The sequence below is a fragment of the Lissotriton vulgaris genome, chromosome 1_1 (assembly GCF_964263255.1).
Source record: "Lissotriton vulgaris chromosome 1_1, aLisVul1.2, whole genome shotgun sequence".
NCBI classification, from domain to species: domain Eukaryota; kingdom Metazoa; phylum Chordata; class Amphibia; order Caudata; family Salamandridae; genus Lissotriton; species Lissotriton vulgaris.
Genome location: NC_141685.1, coordinates 1,414,278,544 through 1,414,303,838, shown reverse-complemented (window position 1 = coordinate 1,414,303,838; position 25,295 = coordinate 1,414,278,544). Strand labels below are relative to the sequence as shown.

General features: G+C 41.5%; 1 protein-coding gene across 1 annotated transcript in view; it reads left to right on the top strand.

Annotated features, from left to right (window-relative positions):
• LAMB4 (laminin subunit beta 4) overlaps nt 1-25,295 on the top strand; it is a 790,532-nt gene that overhangs the window by 325,338 nt on the left and 439,899 nt on the right. Inside the window, exons 10-11 of the mRNA XM_086967212.1 lie at nt 23,127-23,315; nt 23,962-24,141. Of these exons, the coding sequence (XP_086823338.1) occupies nt 23,127-23,315; nt 23,962-24,141 (369 nt within the window). The remainder of the gene's footprint in view (nt 1-23,126; nt 23,316-23,961; nt 24,142-25,295) is intronic.

Genomic DNA, 25,295 nt, shown 5'->3' with positions numbered 1-25,295 from the left:
GTGACAGCATATTCCATGTGCCTATTTCTAAATAAGGGTCATAGAGGTTATGTGTAGTTTAGTAGTTGTTGTTATTTGTTGCAGTGTTGTAATTAACATGTAGTTTACACTGTGTGGTTGCTATGTTGTAGGTCAATAGTTGTGAAGTTGTGATATTGTTTTGTAGTGGTATTGTATAGGTAGCAGTGTAGGTGTACTGTGTAGATTTAGTTTGCTGTTGTACAAGTAATGTTGGAAAGTTGTAATTATGATGTTGAAATCTTTTCACTGTAGCGTTGTAATGTCTTGCTGTAGTAGTTTCAGCTGTTTTAGCATTATAGTGCTGTAGTTCATGTTGTTTTAAAACTATAGTTGTGTTGCTGTAATGATGGCCGGAGGGGTGTTGTTCATGATGTTTGTGAAGCTTACAGTCCACATTGAGGAAAGTATGGGCACCAGGCAGTGGTGGCCACCACCTATCTAGGGTGGTGCGTGGGTGGGGCAGGTGGAGCTTTTTTAAATTAAAAATTAAGAAAGACTTACCTGTCGCTCCTATCCCACTAACGCTACTGGCCGCATCTTTGGAACTCTCATCCAACCAGGATGTAGAACAGCCTCAAGGCACAGGTTCTCCACCCAATCCAGTTGCTGCTCTTAAAGCATGAGAACAGCACCAGGGTTGGTCTGAGCTGCCTTGTTTGGCACTCAGACGGTGTACTGGAGCCTGTGAATTTTCTCCAACCAGGCTGTGTAATACATCCGGGTTGGAGAAACATGCGTGTGCTTGTCTGTTTGGCCGCCTAAGACAGCCAGTCAAATAGACATGTGCACCTATAAGTGCACACCACTCCTTCACCCTGCCATGCCTGGCACCACCCTGTACTTATTGTGTGGCTCAGACAGCAATAAACAAAACAATAATAAAATTGTGTTATCATCATTTTATTTATCATCTGCTGGCTCTGGGCAGGGGGGGCGATGCTCCTTCGCCTTTACGGAGGAGTTGCCCCTGGTACCAGAGTCTGAAGGAGAAGTGTCTCAGTCAACTCTTTTCAGCTTTCAGCAGGCTGGAGGATGCACACAGATCAATCTTGTGCCAGATGTGGTTTTCCTACACAAATGTAAAAAGCCTTTAAAGGCTGATGGCTGCTTTTCACCTTATATGTATTCATAGGCCCTGGAAGTAGGGGGGAGGGTGTGCTGCAGCAACCCCAGAATAACGATGCCGGGTTTCAGAAAGAGTACTGTATTTTTCTTGTCACATTTGCTGTGTGTTCAGGGTTAAACGTCTACTGACAAATTTATGTTATTTTTTTTAACATGGAGATGTTGTGTTCACTTTTCAGTTTCAGAATACTAAGAGAGAGGGTTTTTATTAAGTGAACTATGTGACCCTCTTGCTGGACTATAGGAAGCGCAAAAGTAAAAACAGTATGATAGCAATTGTTTCAAACACCAGAAATTCTAAATAATACCCAGCAGTTAAGAAAGGACAAATGAAGCACTTCTTATGTAATTCTGAAGTGTGATGGAAGCAATTTAATAGGATCAAAACAATTCAAGACACTTTACCCACTGGAGGTGTGATGCCATGTAATAAAGTTCAGAATGCGACACTCCTAGTCTACCCTCAAGTGCGGGGTAATGGAGGGTAGCAAGAGAAACCCTGTGGTGGCCACAGTCCCAGATGAGTTCCCGAAAGAGAATGTCAAGCTGCCGGAACCAAAGCACAGGAACTTGCACATGGTGATTCCAGTCGCGACCGGCATGACTCCAACCTGGGGGTATCGTGCAGGAGTTCTCGTGGGAGGGAGAGGAGGGGTTATTTTCAAAATAAAAGAAACTTACCTTCCCATGTCCCGCGTTGTCTCTGCTCCTGACCTGCTCTCCTGCTGTCCAGGAACAGGAAGCAGGCAGCCTCCCTTCCCTCCTCTAAGCCAAGCACAATGCTGCAATGGCAGCGTTGTGATTGGCCGGGGCGCCGACCAGCCAGGCGCTTATGGAGAGGCCATTTTTTCCATGTAGGCTACATTGCAGCCTACATGGAGAAAGGGCAGAGTGAGCATTACTGGTTTGGTCGTCCCCAGAGGGCTGACCAAACAGTCAGTGCCCTCAGAACTGATCGAGCCACTCCTCCCCTGACCTAGAGCAGACCCGCCCATCCGCCTGCCCCCAACAAACACTTCTGCTTTCTCGCAGTGCGAGAAGCAGAATCGTAAAATGGTAGTTTTACCACTTCATGTAACTGCTTCTCACACTGCGAGAAAGCAATGGGGCGATGTTCCTCCGCCCTAGTGGAGGAGCCGCCCCTAGGTGATTCACAGAGAAATAGAGGAGCTGTGGGAGCATGATCATTTTAGAGAGCGCTATGCTCGCCATGACTGGCAACTTGAGGGAGCGCCAAAAGGAGGCACATGACTGGAGTGACCAAAGCATCTTCCCCAAGTTACCCTCTTGTAGGTATTGGAGATCATGTAAAATCTGAAATGCCCATATACTTAAAGGTATGATATATCCCACAATATATCAGGTGAACAGAAGCTGGGGTGGGTGGGCCCATCAACCACTGGAAACACACAGGTCTTCCCCCTGTTCATCCAAAGGCGTGAGTACAAGCTAAACTCCCCGAGGAGTTGCACTGCCCGGGGAACATCATGCTCACCGTTGTGCAGATAGATCAGCAGATCACCTGCGTAAAGAGAGATAATATGGTTTGTATCGCCCAGCACTATACCTCAGCTTGCGCCTTCTGCACAGAACCATTCCGCTTGTGGCTCAATGGGAATAGCGCACAACAGGGGTGACAGCGAGAAACCCTGTCTCTTTTCACTGAACACTTTGTAAGGGTCAGAGATCACCCGTCCCTAGGAAGGGTGTACAGCAGGCCCACCCACTGTATCCATCCAGCACCCAGCCCCATGCAGAGCATGGTGGCCTTGAGGAAGTCCAACCGCATTGTGTCCAGGCCCCTTGCTGTAATCATACCATGAGGGTTGGCAGCCAAGTATCGGTTATAAAAGACGGTATTAAGCTGATGGAGGTTAAGGGCAGTATTGCAAGTTGATATAGACCTATTTTTATCCTGGAGGATCAGATCTTGCATATGGTGCAACAGTTGAGTGGTGAGTACTTTGCTGAGTAGTGTAAAATAAGTATTTAGGATGGAAAAGGGCTCGAAATTCATGACCAGCAAAAAACAGGAAAACCTCTCTTTAATAGTAATTAATACAAAGGCCAATAATCAATTAATTTCTCACAATCAACATTGTCCCACATAGGAAAATTATTTGAAAAACATATCACTTTTTTATTTTTTATATTTTATCCATGAACCATAGTTCTTTCAAAAGAATATATATATACAGTACAGATCAAATAAATTCAATAAGTATAATGTTCAGTACAATTCAATAATTTCAGCATCTATTACAGCCCCCAAACACTCTCAGACAACCAATCATTCTACCTGCACTCACACTACACTATATACCAACACAACACTACACAAATATCACAACAGAAAAATATATATATATACAGGAAAAAACACAAAATATATACAAACAAAACACAAGGCGCCGACGCGTGTTTCGGAAAGGACCGTTATCCACAATTCCTTCGTCAGGGCGCAACAACAATAATATATACACTTTCTTCTGTGGCGTAGAACTCTTCAAGTTTCAATTTATAGATCCACAATGTAGGTGATAACCGGACAACAGGGGCTATCTTATAACAATTAGTACATGAAGACATATATTGTCTCCATATTGCCAACAAAAGACAAAGCTTTTTGGGTCACCCACACTTCGTCAACCGATGACCCTCAAAAACTTCCTGGGGCTAGAGAGCCCTCGAAGCATTTGGCGCAAAGAACACTTAACGATGGAAAGGTTCTATTAAAGGGAAACTCATACAGAAAAAAAAAGATGTCTAGAATCCCGCAATTTAAAGTACGATGAATCTCGTGGGGCCAAGGTTAGCGTGCTCCCTCCTGAGAAATGGAGACTGAAATGCTGCTCGTCACGTCCTCAACAGACCAACTCTCCTTCAGTGGAACGCCAGATATACTGAATGGAAATTCATGACCGCCACCTCTGGGGAATCAGACTTGGGCAAGGACACTACCCGAGCCTATCTAGTCATGGCCAGGAGCAATCCGGCCACATAAGCCTCCACATATACCTCTTGCAATCTCTGCAACAGTAATTCAGCAAAGTTCCAAAAATCTGAGGGGACCCTGTCGGGGACTGGGGATTTGTCCGATGCTACACATTTAACAGCACTTCTAATTTCCTAGGCTATAACTAGGTCACCCAGAGCCCCACCCTCATCCTTGGACAGGCTCCAAAGGACCAGGCTGTCCAAAAATGGGCCAACCCTTGCTGGTAGGTTAGCCTTGAGAGGCCGATACAGGGAGACAGAGTAGTCCCAAAAGGTACACAGTCAAAATATCGAGTTAGAAATATCGATGTACCAAAATATCGTGTCAATAATATCGAAGGTGCAGAATATCGAAGACAAGAATATCGTTGGACAGAATATCGACCCTAAGGTAAGTAATATCGAAATACTTAATATCGATGTAAGTAATATCGAAGTTAGTAATATCGATAGCATATATATCGATGTTACTAATTTCGATTACACTAATATCGATATTTGTATTATTTCTGTTGTTTTTTATTATGTATGTGTTATATGTTTTACTTAAGTAATTTAAATAAGTACTATTATATGTGTGTTATATATATATATTAATACATTGATTTATAAGTTAATTATATGTTTTAGTACCGGAGCGGGTTGTGGGTTTATAGGGGAATAGGGTGGGAAGTAATTTAATTATGTTAAATTGATTAATAATTAGTAGTTAATATTAATTAATTATAAATAAATGGTAATTAAATTTAATTAATTGGTTAATCATTTTAATTAATTGATTAATTGATAAATATGTTTTATAGCGGGTTGGGGGTTTATAGGGGAATAGGGTGGGAAGTTATGTAATTATGTATATTTAATTATTCATTAGTAGGAATTATAAATTAAATTTAAATAATTGGTAATTATTTTTAAATAATTGGTAATTAATTTTTATTGATTGGTAAATAATTTTAATTAATTCATAAATAGATAAATGTGTTCTGTTGTGGGTAGTGGGTTTATAGGGGAATATGGTGGAACTAATGTAAATGTAATTAAGTAATAATTTTTTTTAAATGATTGTTTAGTAAATAATATAATTGTTAAATAATTAGTAATTGGAAATTAAATATAAAAAAATTGTATTTTTAAATATTAATTTTTGCTTAAATATATTTAGGTAATCATGTTTTTTATAATTATGTATAGGTATTGTATATGGTTTGAATTTTTTCAATACTTTATATCATTGTTTAAATAAAAAGATTTTATTTATAAGTTTGTTATTTTAACCCCTACGCTATCCAACATTTTCCCTACTGTTGCATTCTCTGGAGTTGAAATAGTAATTGTTACCCCTACGCTATCCAACACTTTCCCTACTGTTGTACTCTCTGGAGTGGGAATAGTAATTGTTACCCCTACGCTATCCAACACTTTCCCTACTGTTGCACTCTCCGGAGTTGGAATAGTAATTGTTACCCCTACGCTATCCAACGCTTTCCCTACTGTTGTACTCTCTGGAGTGGGAATAGTAATTTTTACCCCTACGCTATCCAACGCTTTCCCTACTGTTGCACTCTCTGGAGTGGGATTAGTAATGTTTACTCCTACGCTATCCAACGCTTTCCCTACTGATGCACTCTCTGGAGTGGGAATAGTAATTTTTACTCCTACGCTATCCAACGCTTTCCCTACTGTTGCACTCTCTGGAGTGGGAATAGTAATTTTTACCCCTACGCTATCCAACGCTTTCCCTACTGTTGTACTCTCTGGAGTGGGAATAGTAATTTTTACCCCTACGCTATCCAACGCTTTCCCTACTGTTGCACTCTCTGGAGTGGGATTAGTAATGTTTACTCCTACGCTATCCAACGCTTTCCCTACTGATGCACTCTCTGGAGTGGGAATAGTAATTTTTACTCCCTTGCTATCCAACGCTTTCCCTACTGTTGCACTCTCTGGAGTGGGAATAGTAATTTTTACCCCTATGCTATCCAACGCTTTCCCTACTATTGCACTCTCTGGAGTGGGAATAGTAATTTTTACTCCTACGCCATCCAATGCTTTCCCTACTGTTGCACTCTCTGGAGTTGGAATAGTAATTTTTACCCCTACGCTATCCAATGCTATGCCTACTGTTGCACTCTCTGGAGTGGGAATAGTAATTTTGACCACTACGCTATCCAACACTTTCCCTACTGTTGCACTCTCTGGAGTGGGAATAGTAATTTATACTCCTACGCTATCCAACGCTTTCCCTACTGTTGCACTCTCTGGAGTTGGAATAGTAATTGTTACCCCTACGCTATCCAACGCTTTCCCTACTGTTGTACTCTCTGGAGTGGGAATAGTAATTTTTACCCCTACGCTATCCAACGCTTTCCCTACTGTTGCACTCTCTGGAGTGGGAATAGTAATTTTTACTCCTACGCTATCCAACGCTTTCCCTACTGTTGCACTCTCTGGAGTGGGAATAGTAATTTTTACCTCTACCCTATCCAGCGCTTTCCCTACTGTTGCACTCTCTGGAGTGGGAATAGTAATTTTTACTCCTACGCTATCCAACGCTTTCCCTACTGTTGCACTCTCTGGAGTGGGAATAGTAATTTTTACTCCTACGCTATCCAATGCTTTCCCTACTGTTGCACTCTCTGGAGTTGGAATAGTAATTTTTACCCCTACACTATCCAATGCTTTCCCTACTGTTGCACTCTCTGGAGTGAGAATAGTAATTTTGACCACTACGCTATCCAACGCTTTCCTTACTGTTGCACTCTCTGGAGTGGGAATAGTAATTTTTACCCCTACGCTATCCAATGCTTTCTCTACTTTTACACTCTCTGGAGTGGGAATAGTAATTTTTACTCCTACGCTATCCAACGCTTTCCCTACTGTTGCACTCTCTGGAGTGGTAATAGTATATTTTACCCTGCCGCTATCCAAAGCTTTCCCTACAGTTGCACTCTCTGGAGTGGGAATAGTAATTTTTACCCCTACGCTATCCAACATTTTATATAATTAATTGTAAAAATATTAAAAGTGTATTTAATTTTTTATGTTTTGTACATTTTATTTATGTTATTGTTTTATGTTTGTAAATGTATTAGTAAATTAGAATATATTTTAATAATTTATAAGTTAGTAAAACAATTATTAGAAGTTATTGTTCAGTACATATATATTATATATTTACTGTATATATTTAATTAATGTATTATTATTATATATGTATTATTTATTAATTTTAAACATTATTAGATACTTTTAACTATGTAGATTTTCTTTATTAGTGTAATATACTTTATTTTACATTTATATTTTAAAAGAAAAAAAAATGATATTTTTAACATCGATATTTTTAACATCTAAATTATTTTTTCGATATTTTTGTACTTACCATGTTGTAGATAGGATGTCGATATTCTTGCCCTCGATATTTGTGACTCGATATTCCTGTAGGTCGATATTTTGGAGGTCGATATTCTGTCAGTGATCCGTCCCAAAATGCCCTGTCGACATCCCATGGTGAAAAAATAATTCCCCTATTAGGGTTCAGCAGGTGGGTAAGAGGTGCAGGACACCCACCTCACCCGTGAGTGGCCACTCATGAACACCTCCTCAGACTGACAGCCCCGCTGAGCAGACACGTTGTTAGGGCATAGGAGCCAAGGAAGACCGGCACTCCCCCAGGCTGACCCGCCTAGTCCATTCCAGTCAGCATAGCACACAGACTTTTCCAGTCGGCCCCACAGGCCACATGTCCAGCAACCAGCCACAGATTGTAATCAGGCACAAGACACCACAGGTGGGGTAGAGAAACTTCAGAAAGAGTAACCCCTAGACACCCCTAGCCATAGTAACTGTGCAGGAGCTGGGATCCAACCAGATTGCGGTAGGATGTGTTTCGGCTGCCACAGAGCTGTGGGCTCACAGGTCCACCAAATCTGCCATCTTGACCACACCCTGACCACTGTTCATCTTAAGTTCACCTTCATAAAAAAAATAGCTGAAATGCTCAATAATCCCCACACAAAGCAAGTGTTTCTTTCGGTATGACAGAATATTTCTCCTCAGTTGAGGTCAAGAATCTGGAAGCAAAAACTTACATTTCTGAGACAAGACTGCACCAACACCTTTGTTCACACTTTCTGCTTTACATCAAAACGAAAATAACATTTTGTAATGTTTGTAAAACACTAGCACATATTCTGACCACATAAACTCTGCATGCTTGTTAACCAACATTCTCAAAGGATATGTTCTGACAGAAATATTTCTCACCAATATGGGGTAAAACTCCACTAACCCCAAAAATGGAAAAAGATCATCTGTGCTTTCCAGAGCTGGAGCATATGTAATTGTGTCCACTTTTTCCTGCGGTTTGATACCTTCTGTACAAATTTCGAGTCATAAGTATGTCAGACTTGACAAGTCAAAATTATGTTTTGAGAACTCCAGATTTAAACTTCTGTCTTCCAAAGTACGCAGTATAATTCCCTCTGGGATTTCATTCCTTTCCTATTTACCTTCACCAGAATCACCAGGATAGCACCCTGAAAGAAGAGTACACCTTTGACATAATTAGTGAGTTCATGTATCTACCTCTGGAAGACCACCATGGCCAAACCAAAGGGCATGCATTTGAATTACCAACAAGACATCTCAAAAAAGGCTATCAAAAGCATACTATTGGGATGTAATGGAATCTAGTAAAATGTTATTGAAAGGTCAAGTGTGCTAAATCCTGCTCGTTTGATCAGCAACACATCTTACTGATGTGGAGCAGGGGAACATACCAATAACATCATTTTTTAAATCATGGGGGTAAACACTGAACCTGATCTGTCCATTTGACCTTCTCAGGATAACCAATGGAGCCAAGAAGACTCAATCTGTTCTATTATACCAGCAGCCATTAATTTCTCTAACTCTTGCTCCGCTTTATCGCTTATCTTAATCGGGCTGTATCTTGTTTTGTTGAACTTAGGTTTTGCATTACCCTCAATCTAATCCGTACAAACCCATTAACTCTCCCATTTCTGCCACTGAAACCCTTTGGACATTACCTCGATATTTCTTAGCCCAATTTTTCTTCCTCACCTACTACCAACAACTGCTCCTTATTATTCTGTCTAAAATGATGTTGAGACTCCTCCGATCTCACCATCCTTGCATAGAATGTCCACTCTTAGCTGCATACAGTTTTCCTTGCGTAAGCCTATTCTTAAATTTGAATGTGAATGTGTGATAATCAATCATCTTAACAGGTTTACCATTTTATACCACATCATTTACATCACTGGAAGCAACAGACCACCAAAATATTTTCTGTCTCTTTCTGCTTCACTTCTTTAGCCACAATTTGATCATACTCCGAACCCTCACTGGGTGTGCATAAACCATCGTCAGCCTCTATTAATTTTACTTTATGTTTTATTATATTATTTTCCTGCTTTCTTTTGCAAAGTATCCCATGCATTTCCATATGTCATAGATTTGTTTGATAGCCAGTCATGGCTTATCTGAAGCAAAATATCTATTCTTTATAGATTTATCTTTGTTCCAAACATTCTTGACACAGCTATTTACTTTACTCATTGAGTTGCAGATAGACTCTTTGCCTTCTTTCTTGATAGATTTTGCACAGTGATCGGAAATGTCTGCTTTCCTAACCAATGTAATCATGTCCTTCGATGGGACATCTTCATTGATCCAAAGTCTCTCCTTTATGTTTGCGTAATTAGTGTGCATACTTATTTGATATCTAATTAATTCACCATTTAAATTCTCAATCCTAAAATACAGCCATAAATTCCTGAGACTAGGCTCATAACCAGCCGTTGCTACTTCCTTCTCTTGCTTCTTATTGCAGAACATATATCTATTAAGCCACTATGGAGACTTTATGCATTAAATACGCAACCATGTTAGCTATGGCGCTACTGAATGTATTCACTTTTCCAGCTCCTCTTTCTTCTTTAGGCATCTGTTGATAACTTTTTTGTCTTTCTCATCTACGTGAATACAGAATATTCTTCTTTCCTTTAGCAGTGTTAATCTTTCTTCTTCAAAACTCAAAATGTAATTCGTAAAATATTCTTTCTATTTCTTTCCTTGCATTCTTGGATCCCCAGGAACAGAGAGAAAAGCTTGAAGAGGCGTTAATGTTATATTTTACATCATCCTTGATGCTTTTGTGTGGAGAAATGACACTGAATGCTGTTATCAGCTCTGGGGATATAAAAAAGCTCGCTGAGCTATTACTTTATTAAAACTTCCATTCAATCAGGGTGGTCTTGATCTCCCAGATGTTAAATTATACTTTTGGTCAGCTTTTTTGAGCCGCTTTCGCAGTTTGTGGAATCCCATTAATAGTTGTTTTATCATAAATTCATGCTGGGGAGGATGCCAAGATGTTCTTTTATAGACTTAATGACCCAAATTATTTCAAGCGGGTAAAATTCAAGACGGCGCGGGATACTATTAGTATTTGGCACGCTCTTCTTATTAAATGCAAAACTTCTCTATATCATCACAGAGCTCCCTTATAGGGCAATCCTGGCTTTCCTGAAATATTTCATGACCGAGCCGGTATACACTTATCCGATCTGGGTTTAAAAACGCTAGGCGATTGGTACGACTATAATGGTTTCATCACATTTGAAAAACTGAAGGAATGTCATAGCCTTACTGAGGGGGCTCGGTTTAAATATTACCAGATCCTGGATTACTTTGTACGTAAGCTATGCCTTACGACTATTTCTGACTCTGACTTATGGAATTGTATATATATATGGAAACGGACAAGTCATTGATCAGTATTGGATATAAAACTCTGTAGTATCTTGGTATTCTCTATGCTATCCCTCTCTACCTCTATTAGAAAGTTCATGTGATGCATCTATCAGAATGTTGGTGATCTGCCTGACAGATTGCAGTTGGCTGGGCTGAGCACCATGTTGGATTCTCCTGGTGTGGTCTCTCTATACAACTTGGAATAAAGCATCACTTAAATACTACTCAACGTGTGGACTTCTCATCATTACATTCATGGCGACGATCTAAAGAAAGAACCTACGCCTGTCAAGTCTGGAAGTACTTCAAGCTGTACAAATTTTAAGTTGGAACTGTGCCTTCACGCTGGGTAAGCCTGTTTGTACTGACTTTGGGACTCACGCTTTATCCTCACATGAGGGTAAGCATTCCACTTGTCAACTCTGCCCGTTGTCCTATTTACAAGGAGAGCCTACTATTTGCTGTTTTGGAACTGTGCCCTCAAGAAAAAACCCTAATCTTGTTAGTTCCTGGCTCATCCTGTGCTGTGCCTTCACGTGAGAGTAAGCTTTAATCTCTCTGGGAAGATGTGTGACTATTTAAAGTCTTTGCCAAGAGGAGACTTTTCTCTACTAAACTGGTTCCATGTTTTTGACTGAGCAATGAATGTGGTTAAGTAATTTCTGTTTGCTGCATCTGTTTTCCACCATGCTTGCCATAGCATAATTTTTTGTGGAGATTTCTTTTGTACATTATTTCCATGTTTTTTTTTGTGCCAAAATCGAGTGAAAATCGAGCGAAAATCGAGCCACTGAAGCCATCGACAGTTTAACTGCTTCACTTCATTTAAATATGCAGCGCGTGTGTCACGTTCTTACCTGCTGCCTTCATCGGAGTCTCAGTGACGCTGTCTTCCTCGGACCTTCTCCGACGTCCTGGATCTCTTGTTGTGGTTTGGTGCACGGACGCGCGGTGAGCCACTCGGCAGGACGTAAGAAAACATGCCTCCATTTTGCGGTGTTCTGTCAACCACGGCGCTTTGTCATTAGAGTCCTTACATGCTGTGGGTAAGAGTGTCTGCATCGTTTTGCCAACCGTTGCAGTGGGTTCAAGTCCCATCTGTTTAATTTAGTGTTTGCGATGGGTCCTAGTCCCATTTACTTGCTGTGGGTTTCAGTCCCACCTGTTTAAATTGCAATGGATCCCAGTCCTATTTGCTTACTGTGGGTTTCAGTCCCACTAGTTTAATTTGTTATGGGTTCTAGTCCCATTTGTTTGCTATGGGATTTAGTCCCATTTGTGTACTTTACAATGTTTTTCCGATGGGTTCTAGTCCCATTTGTTTGCAGTGGGTTTTAGTTCCACTTGCGCTATTTCTGTGTATTTGCGATGGGTTACAGTCCCATTTGCTTGTAGTGGGTTTTAGTCCCATCTACTTAATTTAATATTTTTGCTATGGGGTTCATGTCCCATTTTGCTGTTGTGGGTTTTTGTCCCACCTGGCACTATGTCAGTTGTCCACATGGACCTCCTTTATTTTTGTTTTGTGCCCTTTTTGGGTGTGCGTTATTTTCTGTCTCCTTCAGAGGAGTTATGCTAGGGTTATAGTCCTATAGCACTATTTTGTTCACTTTCACATTTAGGTTTTAAAAGTTTTATGTCCTCATATTTAGCTTATGTCTACTATTTATGTGCATTTATGCTAGATTTACATGTGTTCAGATCTTATGTATTTTTATTGCAACTTTTTGCACTATTATCTCTTGCATTATGTTATTGTATTTTGCTTAGTGGTAATAGTGTTTTGATGAGGTTTCTCTTCTACTTTTCCTCATCTTCTCGAAATGAAAGTTCTTTTGTTCTTTCTCTTTTCTTTTGCCTTCCTTTGTTTTCTTCCTTTTAGTTCTGTAAGAAGAGAGGATGGTTTATAAGGTGTAAGAAGGGTGGATGGTTTGTACGTTTTTTTCCATTCTTCTGTATTTGTTCTCTTTTTATGGTGTTTCCTCTTTTCTGTTCTTTTTTCCGCTTTCGCTCTGTTTACTTGCTTTTATTTTCTCCTGTTCTCCGTTGCTGTTTTTAGCCTTTTGTTTTCTGTTTAAGGAGAGAGGATAATGTAGTATCTTGGTATTCTCTATACTATCCCTCTCTACCTCTATTAGAATGGTCATGTGATGTATCTATCAGAATGTTGGTGATCTGCCTGACAGATTACAGTTGGCTGGGCTGAGCACCATGTTGGATGCTCCTGGTGTGGTCTCTCTATACAACTTGAAATAAAGCATCACTTAAATACTACTCAACGTGTGGACTTCTCATCATTACAAACTCGTATTGGTTTTAGAACTGATGACTGTTCGAAGTTAGCAGAGAAGTGGAGTAGGAAACTTGAAATTGATGTGTTGCCAAAAACAATAGCTTCATACCTAAATAGCATAAACCGTTCTGTGCACTCTTCAAGTCTTAAGTTACAACAATTTAAAACTATATGCCAGCTTTACTATACACCAGAAAGAACATCGAAATGGGCATCTAACAACAGTAGTAGTGATCGTACTAAGTGTCTAAAATGTGACCACAGAGCAGCGGATCTGAACCATATGTTCTTTACATGCCCACTGCTAACCGAATTTTGGGAGGGAGTTATTAAAGTTCTCTCTCAGAAGCTTGCACGCCCAATCACATTAACATCTTTAGATGTGCTGGTAGGTACGTCTACTGGGATTGGGCTACAGGTTGATTTAATGAACATCTTAATCACCTGTGCCAGACTTACAATAGCACGGGTCTGGATTCAACAAAACCCACCGACAGTTTTGGAGTGGTGGAGTTTGGTTAAGGAAATATATAGTATGGAACACACCCTGGCTCAAACAAGGGGAATCCAATCTAAGCTGAAAGTGGAAAGAATCTGGGGATCATTAATTTAAAAGCTATTTTCTTTTTCTTATTTTATGTCTGTGCTGTTTTATTATTTAGTTTATAATCTTGCTTACTCCAGCTAGGTAACGATTTATTTTTGTATGTATTTATAAACTATATTCTGTTTTCCTCATTATGTCAATAAAAATATTTAAAAAAAAAAAAAGAAGAATGCTGTTATCAGGATACACAGTAATCCTATAACCAGGACAGTATTATCTCTCTTCAGAACGATGATGTAATAATGTAATGTGCACCATTCTTGGCAAATACAGCGAATACCTGCTGGAAATCTCCTACAGTGAATGATCGGCCATGAGCACACCATCGAATTATGTATACACACAGAGTTACATTATTGTAGTTCACACAATTCATGGAGATTGTTTAGTTTGATTATGCTGGCGTAATTTGCATAAATTTGAGAATTTCAATGGTAAATTCTGCCAGTTGTGTGATAATGCCTCGTTCGGGGTTAAAATATAGCACAAGTGAAACACAAAGAACCTAAGAGCGAGCGTGTTTTCTTTGTAGCAGTTGTGTTTTTTGGTTTATTTTCCATAGTGAATTGCATCTTTGTGTCAAAAACTAACACAAGGATGCATTTTTCACTAAAATATAGTGTTAGATGACACAATTGCATTTTCCGTAAATTTGCATAATGTTGCACATTTTTCATAAAATGTCATATTATGTGACGCAAATCACGCAAATCTTACACACACACAACTTTATTTCAATTCCTTTTTAGTTTGTGCCGAAAATATAACTGTTTCACCAAAATAACTGGACACTTGTTACTTTGTTACGTGATTTGCTGAGCTAACAGCGATCTGACTCACTCCTAACTTTATAAATAAATAAGCAGCTGATTACTAATTACTCTTGATAGCCAAAATGGTGGCATGAGCGAGCAACACTTGACATTGAGCGTTCCTGTCAGCTCAGAAGCAAAGGAATTCCGGTCATCTCTCAGTATGTTGCAAGTGTGGCATTCTCCTTCATGCTCTTGCCCTCCTTGCTCATGCTTTTTGCCAGAATACCTGCCACGCACCTTCCTTCCGTACAGCACGTTCCGCTAACGTACCTTGCGCTGTCCTCACGTTAGTCGTCAACGGTTCCTGGACGAAATCTTACTTGACGCATAACGTGAGCCATTCTGCTCTTGAGCCAGCAGTTCATACCTGATATCTCGTCCAATACAATCCGAAGACCTCTAATTTCTTTTTATCTGAAGTTCACAGATCTAGCAATTTCGTTTGGCTTCAAGTTGATACTTCTGGAAGGATTGAGTGACTCACTGGTGTGCTCCCAGACATTTGTTGTCAAATTTGCAGTAAAGCAAAACATAGAAGATGAATGAAGGAAATAGGTTTAATAGATCCAACCCTGCATCCCTCGGTCAGTTAGCCCAACAGCATCTGCAGCGTCATACATTCAGTATGATATATGTCCACCTTTACTCATGGGTATTCTCATCCACCTTAGATGTGTCATGTAATCCATATCACATCCATTCTGATATGGGATGATATGACATTTCAGGTTAAGCGAATGCATGACGTTACAACGCATACATTTACAATGCATGCCTTTACAATGCAGTTTTTATATCGCAACATCCGTTACAATGCATTCTTTTACATAGCATGCCATTACGTCGCATTTTCAGAAACTACCTTTACAACGCATTCCATTACATCGCATTATACCTTTACAACGCAAACCATTACATTGCATTTAAGGTAAGTGTTGCATAGTATAGGGGTTATAACTACTATTCTAACTCCAATGAGTGCAACAGTAGGGTTTGTGTTGGATAGTGTAGGGGTAAAAATTACTATTCTAACTCCAGTGAGTGCAACAGTAGGGTGAGTATCGGATAATGTAAGGGTACCATGCGTTGTAATGGTATGCGTTGTAATGATTTGCAATGTAGTGCCTGCGTTGTAATGACATGCTTTGTATTGACATGCGTTGTAGTGCATGCAATGTAATGGCTGCGTTGTAATGACATGCGATGTAAAGCATGTTGCGATGTAATGAAAGCTATGTAAAGGTAGTGCGATGTAATGACTACGTTGTAAAGGTTGTTTCCTATTATACTACATGAGTACTAGAACGTTTCACACCATAATCTTACCAGGACTCAGGATACCACAAGCCCACATGTCTAACAATGCAAAGGGTCAATTTGATGGTGATTCCACTGATATTGATCTAAGCATTTATGTATTTCGATGAAACAGCAACAATAATCTTTAGAGGATAAGGCGATACAAAAGGGGATGATGGACGGAGCATTTGAACAAATCAAACACTCACCCCAGTCAACTGATCTGGGTTTAATCCATCACTCTTCTTTAGCTCACTCTGCCACCCCAGTTCAGACATGGCCATATGCAAATCAGTCTGACGCTGTGCCTCATGGGAACAGTCCAGCCCGAACTGCCAAGCCATGTCTTCCCTGGACCGGAAACAAGCTGTCAGGCTCCACGCTTCAGGATCCGATTGTAGCACATAGGGCTCCACCTCCCGACCACACCAACACACTGATGAAAAAGCACAGTGTGTTCGAGGGATAGGGCGAGGGAAAAAATAGAACAAGGAGGGGACGGAAGGGGGCTGCAGGGAAGGGACAGCTGAAAGACAAGAAAAGGAAACACACAGGTTAACGTTATTCACTACTCAACCTACTCTCATTTCATTCTCGCTAAAAGGACAACCATGTTCACCTTTGTGAGTGAGGTATTCTCCTCCTTTCCCTTGTATTTAGTTCACGGGTATCAGTACATCTAAGTCCTAAAGAACACAAGAAAACAGGTTATACTCTGACAACAGAAAAGAACTCCACCTAGTATTTGTTGGAATCTTGGTAGAACATACCCCTCCTTGTATATATTGGTATCCTTATGCTGCTTCCATGACACACTGCATTCCCCAAGTGTAGATCAATAAGAAGTGTGAATCCGAAAAGTTCTTAGTATAAAGGCACACAGAAATATCTCCAAAGTAGAAACGGTAAGACGTAGCATACAACCACTGTCCTCCGCTCTCTTAATTTGTTTCCACAAGATTCCAATTCTATTTTCCTCTCCAAATACGGCAAGGTGTAGGGCCCCACTACCTTCCGCTTTGACACTGAAAAGAACAGGACACTAGTGACCTTCTTCTGAACGGTAGCGTGTAGGAATGACCTCCCACTACGCTCCGCTCTACCGCTGTCCTTAATCCAGGTAAAACTGCACAGCCGGGCCAGTTCAATAAAACCAAAGGCTCTGTCCCACACAAAAAAAAGAATCTATAACCTTATAATGCAATTCACAAGACACGCATTAAACCCCACGCGCTGTCTTTGACTATTGGGAAATGTTAGTAACACAACTCCGCTTCTACTCACTGTCTCTGTTTCCTCTCCGGTAGAGTTTGTCAGCTCAGAGTTCTCTGTAAATAATCCTCTCTATGAATGCGTCTTTGCTCCGCTCTCTCTGCTTGTAACAGTGACTCCAGCCGCTTCTTAACTGCAGTTCCTTAAAGTAACAAAGTATCGAGCTCCGCTCTCTCTGTTTGTAACAGTGACGCCAGCTGCTTCTTAACTGCAGTTCATTAAAGTAACAAAGTATCGAGCTCCGCGCGCTCTCTGTTTGTAACAGTGACGCCAGCTGCTTCTTAACTGCAGTTCATTAAAGTAACAAAGTATCGAGCTCCGCTCTCTCTGTTTGTAACAGTGACGCCAGCTGCTTCTTAACTGCAGTTCATTAAAGTAACAATGTAGCGAGCTCTCTCTCTCTCGCTTCAGTATTTCAGCCTAGAAGCAGCTCTGTAATATATCAGGAACAAGAACATGAAGTGCAGCTCAAACCAACGGACTCCGATTCTCCATGAACACCAACAGTACAAAATCACGAGCAATGTCAGGTGGTCCCTCCCCTCCTTTTATAGCGCCACTCCCACTACCAGGACTTCTGGGAGATGTAGTTTAACAGTTTAGGTAGGCGCCTTGCTAGTTCCTGACAGTATGTCCCCGTCCCTAGCGCCTCCTAGGACCATGCTTAGCAGGAAACCTTCGATGAAAAGTCCGCACCTCGGAACAAACCACCCCTGGCATATACTCCTCCTTGACCTTGTTCAAACACACCTGCACCCCCTTGTGAACCCTCTTCAGCATTAATACCTTTTCCTTAACAGATGGCTGAAAATGGAGATTAACAGGAATAACAACCGGCAATGTGATGGCGTCAATTCCGGAATTAGCTAGGAAGGGTATCATTCCAGTGGAACTATGCCACGCCTTCTCACTGGACCTCTCCGCCCTCACCATGCAATTAACCTTCCCTGTAGGAATGATAGACTGTTTATCGTCCACTCCCTCCTTGATTGGCAGTGTCTGTCGGTTTAATGTGTCTATCTTCTGACTTCCCAACCCAGTGCAGACGGTGACCACCTCTTTCTCTGCCAATGTGGCCACCCTGAACTGACATGCGGCTACCACTAAAGATGAGGATGCATAAGACACCAGATGTTCCTTACAATACCCATACAAAAAATGCACTGTTCGGGTTTTCCAGTCTATAGAAGGATTGTGGTACGTAAACCACGGCATCCCCAATATGATCTCATATTGAGGAGCTTCGATAATGTTCAACGCTATCTTTTCCACATGTCTCCCTTCTGACACATCTATTGACAACACTACCTCAGCTGTTTTCTCAACTATTAGCCCTGATTTTATAGGCTGTCCATCTACTGCCAAAACCTCCTCTGGTATATCTCTAGGTACTCTGGGTATAGCTAAGCGAGACACTAACCCATTATCAATAAAATTACCTGTGGCTCCTGTGTCCAACATAACCCTAACTTGATGAATTTTCTGCTCACACTCTAAGGACATGTTAAGAACCAGGTGTGACTCGTTCACTCCTATCCCAGGTGAAGATAGGGAAGTGAGTCTCCAATCAGGTATCTCTTTCTCTCTGGATGAAGGTGCTAACAAATTGTCTGTCTCCCTTCCTATAGTGGAAACAGCTACTCTTTTATTCGTGTTCCAACTAGAGGGACTCTTGGGCTTAGAAGGGCATTCACGCACGTAATGTCCTTTTTTGCCACAGTACATACAAAGGCCTAATACTCTTCTGCTTTCTTTCTCATCATTGGACAGAGGGGGTCTAAGCGCTCCTATTTCCATAGGTTCTGACCCGTCCTCCGCTGTCTCTATAGCTCCAGGAGGAGTACTCACTACACGGTTGTGGCCCCTGTCCCAGTTTCTTCTATCTCCACTCCGCTCAGTCAGTCTACCATCCAGCCTTAAAACCAGATTCACCATGTCAACACACGTAGTGGGTTGGGGATTTATATGCGCCACCCCATCTTTTAATTCATCCCTTAATCCCTGATAAAACAGAGACATTCTTTTTCCCTCTGGCCATTCAGTTTCAGCCACTAATCGATTAAAAGTTGTTAGGTACGTTATTAAATCACTTCTACCCTGACGCAAAGTCAACAACTCTTTATCGGCACTGAAGTTTGTGGCCCTCCTGTCAAAAACCTTTTCGAATTCGTTCTTGAATGCGGTCCAATTAGACAAGATAGCATCGTCTCTCTTTATCAGAGGTACTGCCCAGTTAGCGGCATCCCCCACCAAATACGAAATAGCAAAGGCAACCCTTGAGTGATTTGTGGGGAAGGAAGCCGGTTTACAAGAGAAATGGAGCATCACCTGAGTCAAAAACACCTGTGTTTTACGCGGATCACCTGCATATCTTTCTGGGGTAGCCAACGGAATAGGTGGAGGAACTGTAACCTGTATTTGAGAGGGACTAGCAGAAAAGGGATTCTTGGATAACTGCTCTACTCTGTCTTTAAGTACAGCAGCCTTGGTCTTGGATGATGCCAACTCTTGTTGAACCAGGACCAAAGCCCGCAACACGTCCTCCAAGGTGGCCATATGTACAACAACCGGACCAGGCAGAATGCAATTCGTGGGCTCGTGATTCTGTCAGGCTCCACGCTGCAGGATCCGATTGTAGCACATAGGGCTCCACCTCCCGACCACACCAACACACTGATGAAAAAGCACAGTGTGTTCGAGGGATAGGGCGAGGGAAAAAATAGAACAAGGAGGGGACGGAAGGGGGCTGCAGGGAAGGGACAGCTGAAAGACAAGAAAAGGAAACACACAGGTTAACGTTATTCACTACTCAACCTACTCTCATTTCATTCTCGCTAAAAGGACAACCATGTTCACCTTTGTGAGTGAGGTATTCTCCTCCTTTCCCTTGTATTTAGTTCACGGGTATCAGTACATCTAAGTCCTAAAGAACACAAGAAAACAGGTTATACTCTGACAACAGAAAAGAACTCCACCTAGTATTTGTTGGAATCTTGGTAGAACATACCCCTCCTTGTATATATTGGTATCCTTATGCTGCTTCCATGACACACTGCATTCCCCAAGTGTAGATCAATAAGAAGTGTGAATCCGAAAAGTTCTTGTTATAAAGGCACACAGAAATATCTCCAAAGTAGAAACGGTAAGACGTAGCATACAACCACTGTCCTCCGCTCTCTTAATTTTTTTCCACAAGATTCCAATTCTATTTTCCTCTCCAAATACGGCAAGGTGTAGGGCCCCACTACCTTCCGCTTTGACACTGAAAAGAACAGGACACTAGTGACCTTCTTCTGAACGCGTGTAGGAATGACCTCCCACTACGCTCCGCTCTACCGCTGTCCTTAATCCAGGTAAAACTGCACAGCCGTGCCAGTTCAATAAAACCAAAGGCTCTGTCCCACACAAAAAAAAGAATCTATAACCTTATAATGCAATTCACAAGACACGCATTAAACCCCACGCGCTGTCTTTGACTATTGGGAAATGTTAGTAACACAACTCCGCTTCTACTCACTGTCTCTGTTTCCTCTCCGGTAGAGTTTGTCAGCTCAGAGTTCTCTGTAAATAATCCTCTCTATGAATGCGTCTTTGCTCCGCTCTCTCTGCTTGTAACAGTGACTCCAGCCGCTTCTTAACTGCAGTTCCTTAAAGTAACAAAGTATCGAGCTCCGCTCTCTCTGTTTGTAACAGTGACGCCAGCTGCTTCTTAACTGCAGTTCATTAAAGTAACAAAGTATCGAGCTCCGCTCTCTCTGTTTGTAACAGTGACGCCAGCTGCTTCTTAACTGCAGTTCATTAAAGTAACAATGTAGCGAGCTCTCTCTCGCCTCAGTATTTCAGCCTAGAAGCAGCTCTGTAATATATCAGGAACAAGAACATGAAGTGCAGCTCAAACCAATGGACTCCGATTCTCCATGAACACCAACAGTACAAAATCACGAGCAATGTCAGGTGGTCCCTCCCCTCCTTTTATAGCGCCACTCCCACTACCAGGACTTCTGGGAGATGTAGTTTAACAGTTTAGGTAGGCGCCTTGCTAGTTCCTGACACAAGCATCCTGGGACTGGTTTCGGATTCATAATCCTCATCAGCCAGGCTATCTTCAATCCAGTGGCAAAGTGAGCAAGGGGCTCACGTCTGAGCATACCCTGCCAATTTAGGGCGAACAAAGCGATACAAAAGGGGATGATGGACGGAGCGTTTGAGCAAATCAAACACTCACCCCCAGTCATGGGATCTGGGTTTAATCCATCACCATTCTTTAGCTCACTCTGCCACCCCAGTTCAGACATGGCCATATGCAAATCAGTCTGACCCTGTGCCTCATGGGAACAGCCCAGCCCGAACTGCCAAGCCATGTCTTCCCTGGACCGGAAACAAGAATCCTGGGACCGGTTTCGGATTCATAATCCTCATCAGCCAGGCTATCTTCAATCCAGTGGCAAAGTGAGCAAGGGACTCACGTCTGAGCATACCCTGCCAACTTAGGGCGAACAAAGCGATACAAAAGGGGATGATGGACGGAGCGTTTCAGCAAATCAAACACTCACCCCCAGTCAACTGATCTGGGTTTAATCCATCACCATTCTTTAGCTCACTCTGCCACCCCAGTTCAGACATGGCCATATGCAAATCAGTCTGAACCTGTGCCTCATGGGAACAGTCCAGCCCGAATTGCCAAGCCATGTCTTCCCTGGACCGGAAACAAGCATCCTGGGACCGGTTTTGGATTCATAATCCTCATCAGCCAGGCTATCTTCAATCCAGTGGCAAAGTGAGCAAGGAACTCACGTCTGAGCATACCCTGCCAACTTAGAGGATAAGGGCAAAAGTAGAGATGCCATATAATGTCATGCCATGAGGATGTCAAATAATTAGTGCCAGGATGTATTTAAATAAATGGGAACATTCCTCAGCTTCAGTTGTATGTCATTATATAGACTATCACTACATTATGTAACTACTACTTTGAAATTACAGTATCAACCAGTTACATATATGATATATTGAGCCACTAAATAAGCTTACCATGCCTACAGCAGAGCTTCATCAGCCCTTTGCCTCATCCTAGTGTCAACTCTGATTCTAACCTTTCCTTAATCCTAACACATGTTCTACCTTTAAATTCACCTTAATCGTCTGCCTCAATCTAACCACAAACATAAACCTATGCCTAAAGCTAATCCTATGCCTAGCCCAGGGCTTCATCCTAACCCTAACGCTAAACGGACAACAAGTCTAACATTAAATCTACCCTGAAGCATAACCCTAAATTTTAATCTAACTATAAATAAACGTAATCAAAGAAGTTAGCCTAATCCCAAATTTACGCAACCACATCACTTTAAATTTAACCGAACACTTTACCTAAACCTTAACTTTAAACATAAACCTATGCCTAAAGTAATCCTATGCCTAGCCCAGGGATTCACCCTAACCCTAAAGCTAAACGGACAACAAGTCTAACCTTAAATCTACCCTGAAGCATAACCCTAAATTTGAATCTAACTATAAATAAACGTAATCGAAGAAGTTAGCTTAATCCCAAATTTACGCAACCACATCACTTTAAATTTAACCGAACACTTTACCTAAACCTTAACTCTAAACCTAAGCATACCCCTCAACCCAACCGTAAAGATAATCCTGAATCTAATCCTACCAAAACCCTCGCCCTAAACCTAACCCTAATTCTAATACAGAATTATAATCTAATCCTAACCCTAGCCATAAACACACATCAACAGCCTTAAATGTAATACTCAATCTTAACCTAATCCTTAAACTAGCTCTAATTATATTCATAGACATAACCATACAGCTAACACTAAGCCACAGCCTACTCTTTAACTAATGACGTCAACATGTCAGTGAAGTTTATTTTCTTCACCTGTGTTTTTTTATTCCCTGGCAGAGTGCAACTGCAACGAACATTCTGAAAAGTGCCATTTTGATATGGATGTCTACCAGGCCAACTATGGCCTCAGCGGTGGAGTGTGCGATGACTGCCAGCACAACACATTTGGGCGCCACTGCGAAAAGTGCAAGCCTTTCTTTTACCATGATCCACTGCGTGACATTTCCGACCCGTATGCATGTGTTCGTAAGTATTCACCATTGTAATGTTCACATGAAGCATACACTGTTTTATTTTAGTCGAACAGCCAGGTCTTGAGGGGTCTTCTGAAGGTCAGTAGGTCCTGGGTTTATATGCATCGATAGCATATTCATTTTAGGTGCATTCACATAGGTCAAAAGCCCGAGGGTCTCAAAAAACGCAGAAAGAATTAAAATCGGGAACCAGCTTATATTAATTTCTCTGATGCCGCTCAATTTTGTGGTGACGTTTTCTCCAAAGATCACCCAAAAATGAGAGTTGAGCCCATTGCAAATGTACAAGTTTGTACCAGTCACTCGGTACAAATGTCAATTCAAGGCAGGGGGAGTTTTGTCCAGTAGTGATTCATTTGATGTGATCTGAAGCTCAACCTCGAAGTCAGCTCAGCAGTAGATGGTCTTCTGGGTTTGAAGTGGCGTGAGACGATCACCATAGAGCACAGACGAGATGTAGATAGTCACACATGAGGACAACCCACCTAAACACTCTAGAGGCATTTGTCAAAACATGGCAGTTTCTAAGCATTTACATGCAATGCGTTCATTTAAATGTGAATCCGTCTCATGGAACTCTGCAGAGGCATCAGAGTCACTCACCAATGTGACCTCTCTGTATGGTTTATTTATCATAGCATGTGACTGTGACCCGGAAGGAAGTCTTGACAATGGAGTGTGCCAAAGCAAATCAGACCCAGCTTTGGGAACGGTGGCTGGCAAGTGCCAATGTAAGGAAAACGTAGAAGGGGTCCGGTGTGATCGATGCAAAGCAGGCCACTTTGGTTTAAGTGGAAGTGATCCAGTAGGTTGCCAGTGTAAGTATGCAAATTTTATTTTCACGTTGAAAGAATTATTTGGGTTAAAAGACAGAGTATGGTTGCAGAAATGACAGATGTAATATGAAATTGATTAAAATTAAGGAGTAACCCCTCAAAAATGCAAATACTTTGCCAAACTTCTTATGGCATATCGTTTTAAGGACTGCATACAGATAGTTTTAGCTTTTGTTAACACAAAAAATAACAATAAAATACATAATATGTACAAAAATGTTTTTGGGGTTAGTCGTCTTCAGCCATTGCATGATTGAAAGTCAGGAACTTTTGACACATCTGCAAAGGGAAGTTATTTGATGGTGAAAGTGTCATTCAATGGTGTATGTAGTAATTTCTGTTCAGGCAGCTAAGATTATCCAGGAGTTGTAAGACTTCACATGCAAAGAATCTCCTGGGGAACTTTATTTTCATGTTTTCTGTTATGCAGGATGGTGACACATCGCCCCCTTTACCCATGACTCACAGGGCAGGACTGGCCGTGGCGGGCACCAGGCGTTTCCCAGGTGATCCACAAGGGTAGGGGCCAGTTTTGGACTCCTGTGGGACTTTTTTTGTTACCACGGGCCAATTTTGCAGCATGTATCAGCCCCTTGTAACACAAGCAGATGCATGTTTTACGCACACCCCCCTACCTGCCCCCCCAGCCCCACGCGGCCCGCCTGTCTCAATTACCACGCCGGTTTGGGTTCCCAGTCTGGCCATGATTCCTCACATTTCCGATCAAACCAAGCAACAACAAACAACAACAAAAAAGCATTGGTGCAGAGCCAAATGATCAAAATGGATAATTTAAGAAAAACCCTGCGAAACTAGAGTGCTGGGCATTGAAACTTCCTGCCAACTGAAATCCATTAGATTGTCAGCAGAATCCCTTCACCCAAGATGGTCCACCAGTGAAAGTGATGATACAACGTCCATCTTACTAACATGTGGAATTTTCTTTCGAAATCCTATGACGTTTGCCTGCCAGGTGTTACCTTATTTTTCTATGCTGTGCTTGTTGGCCTGTTGACTGAGAGGTCTGTTTCCCAACCGGTGCGCATCCCCAGCACAAAGCTTCCTCAATATGACAGCCATTGGTAAAGAATGCCTCCCAAACATGCGTACTGATTGTGAGAACTGTCCACTACACT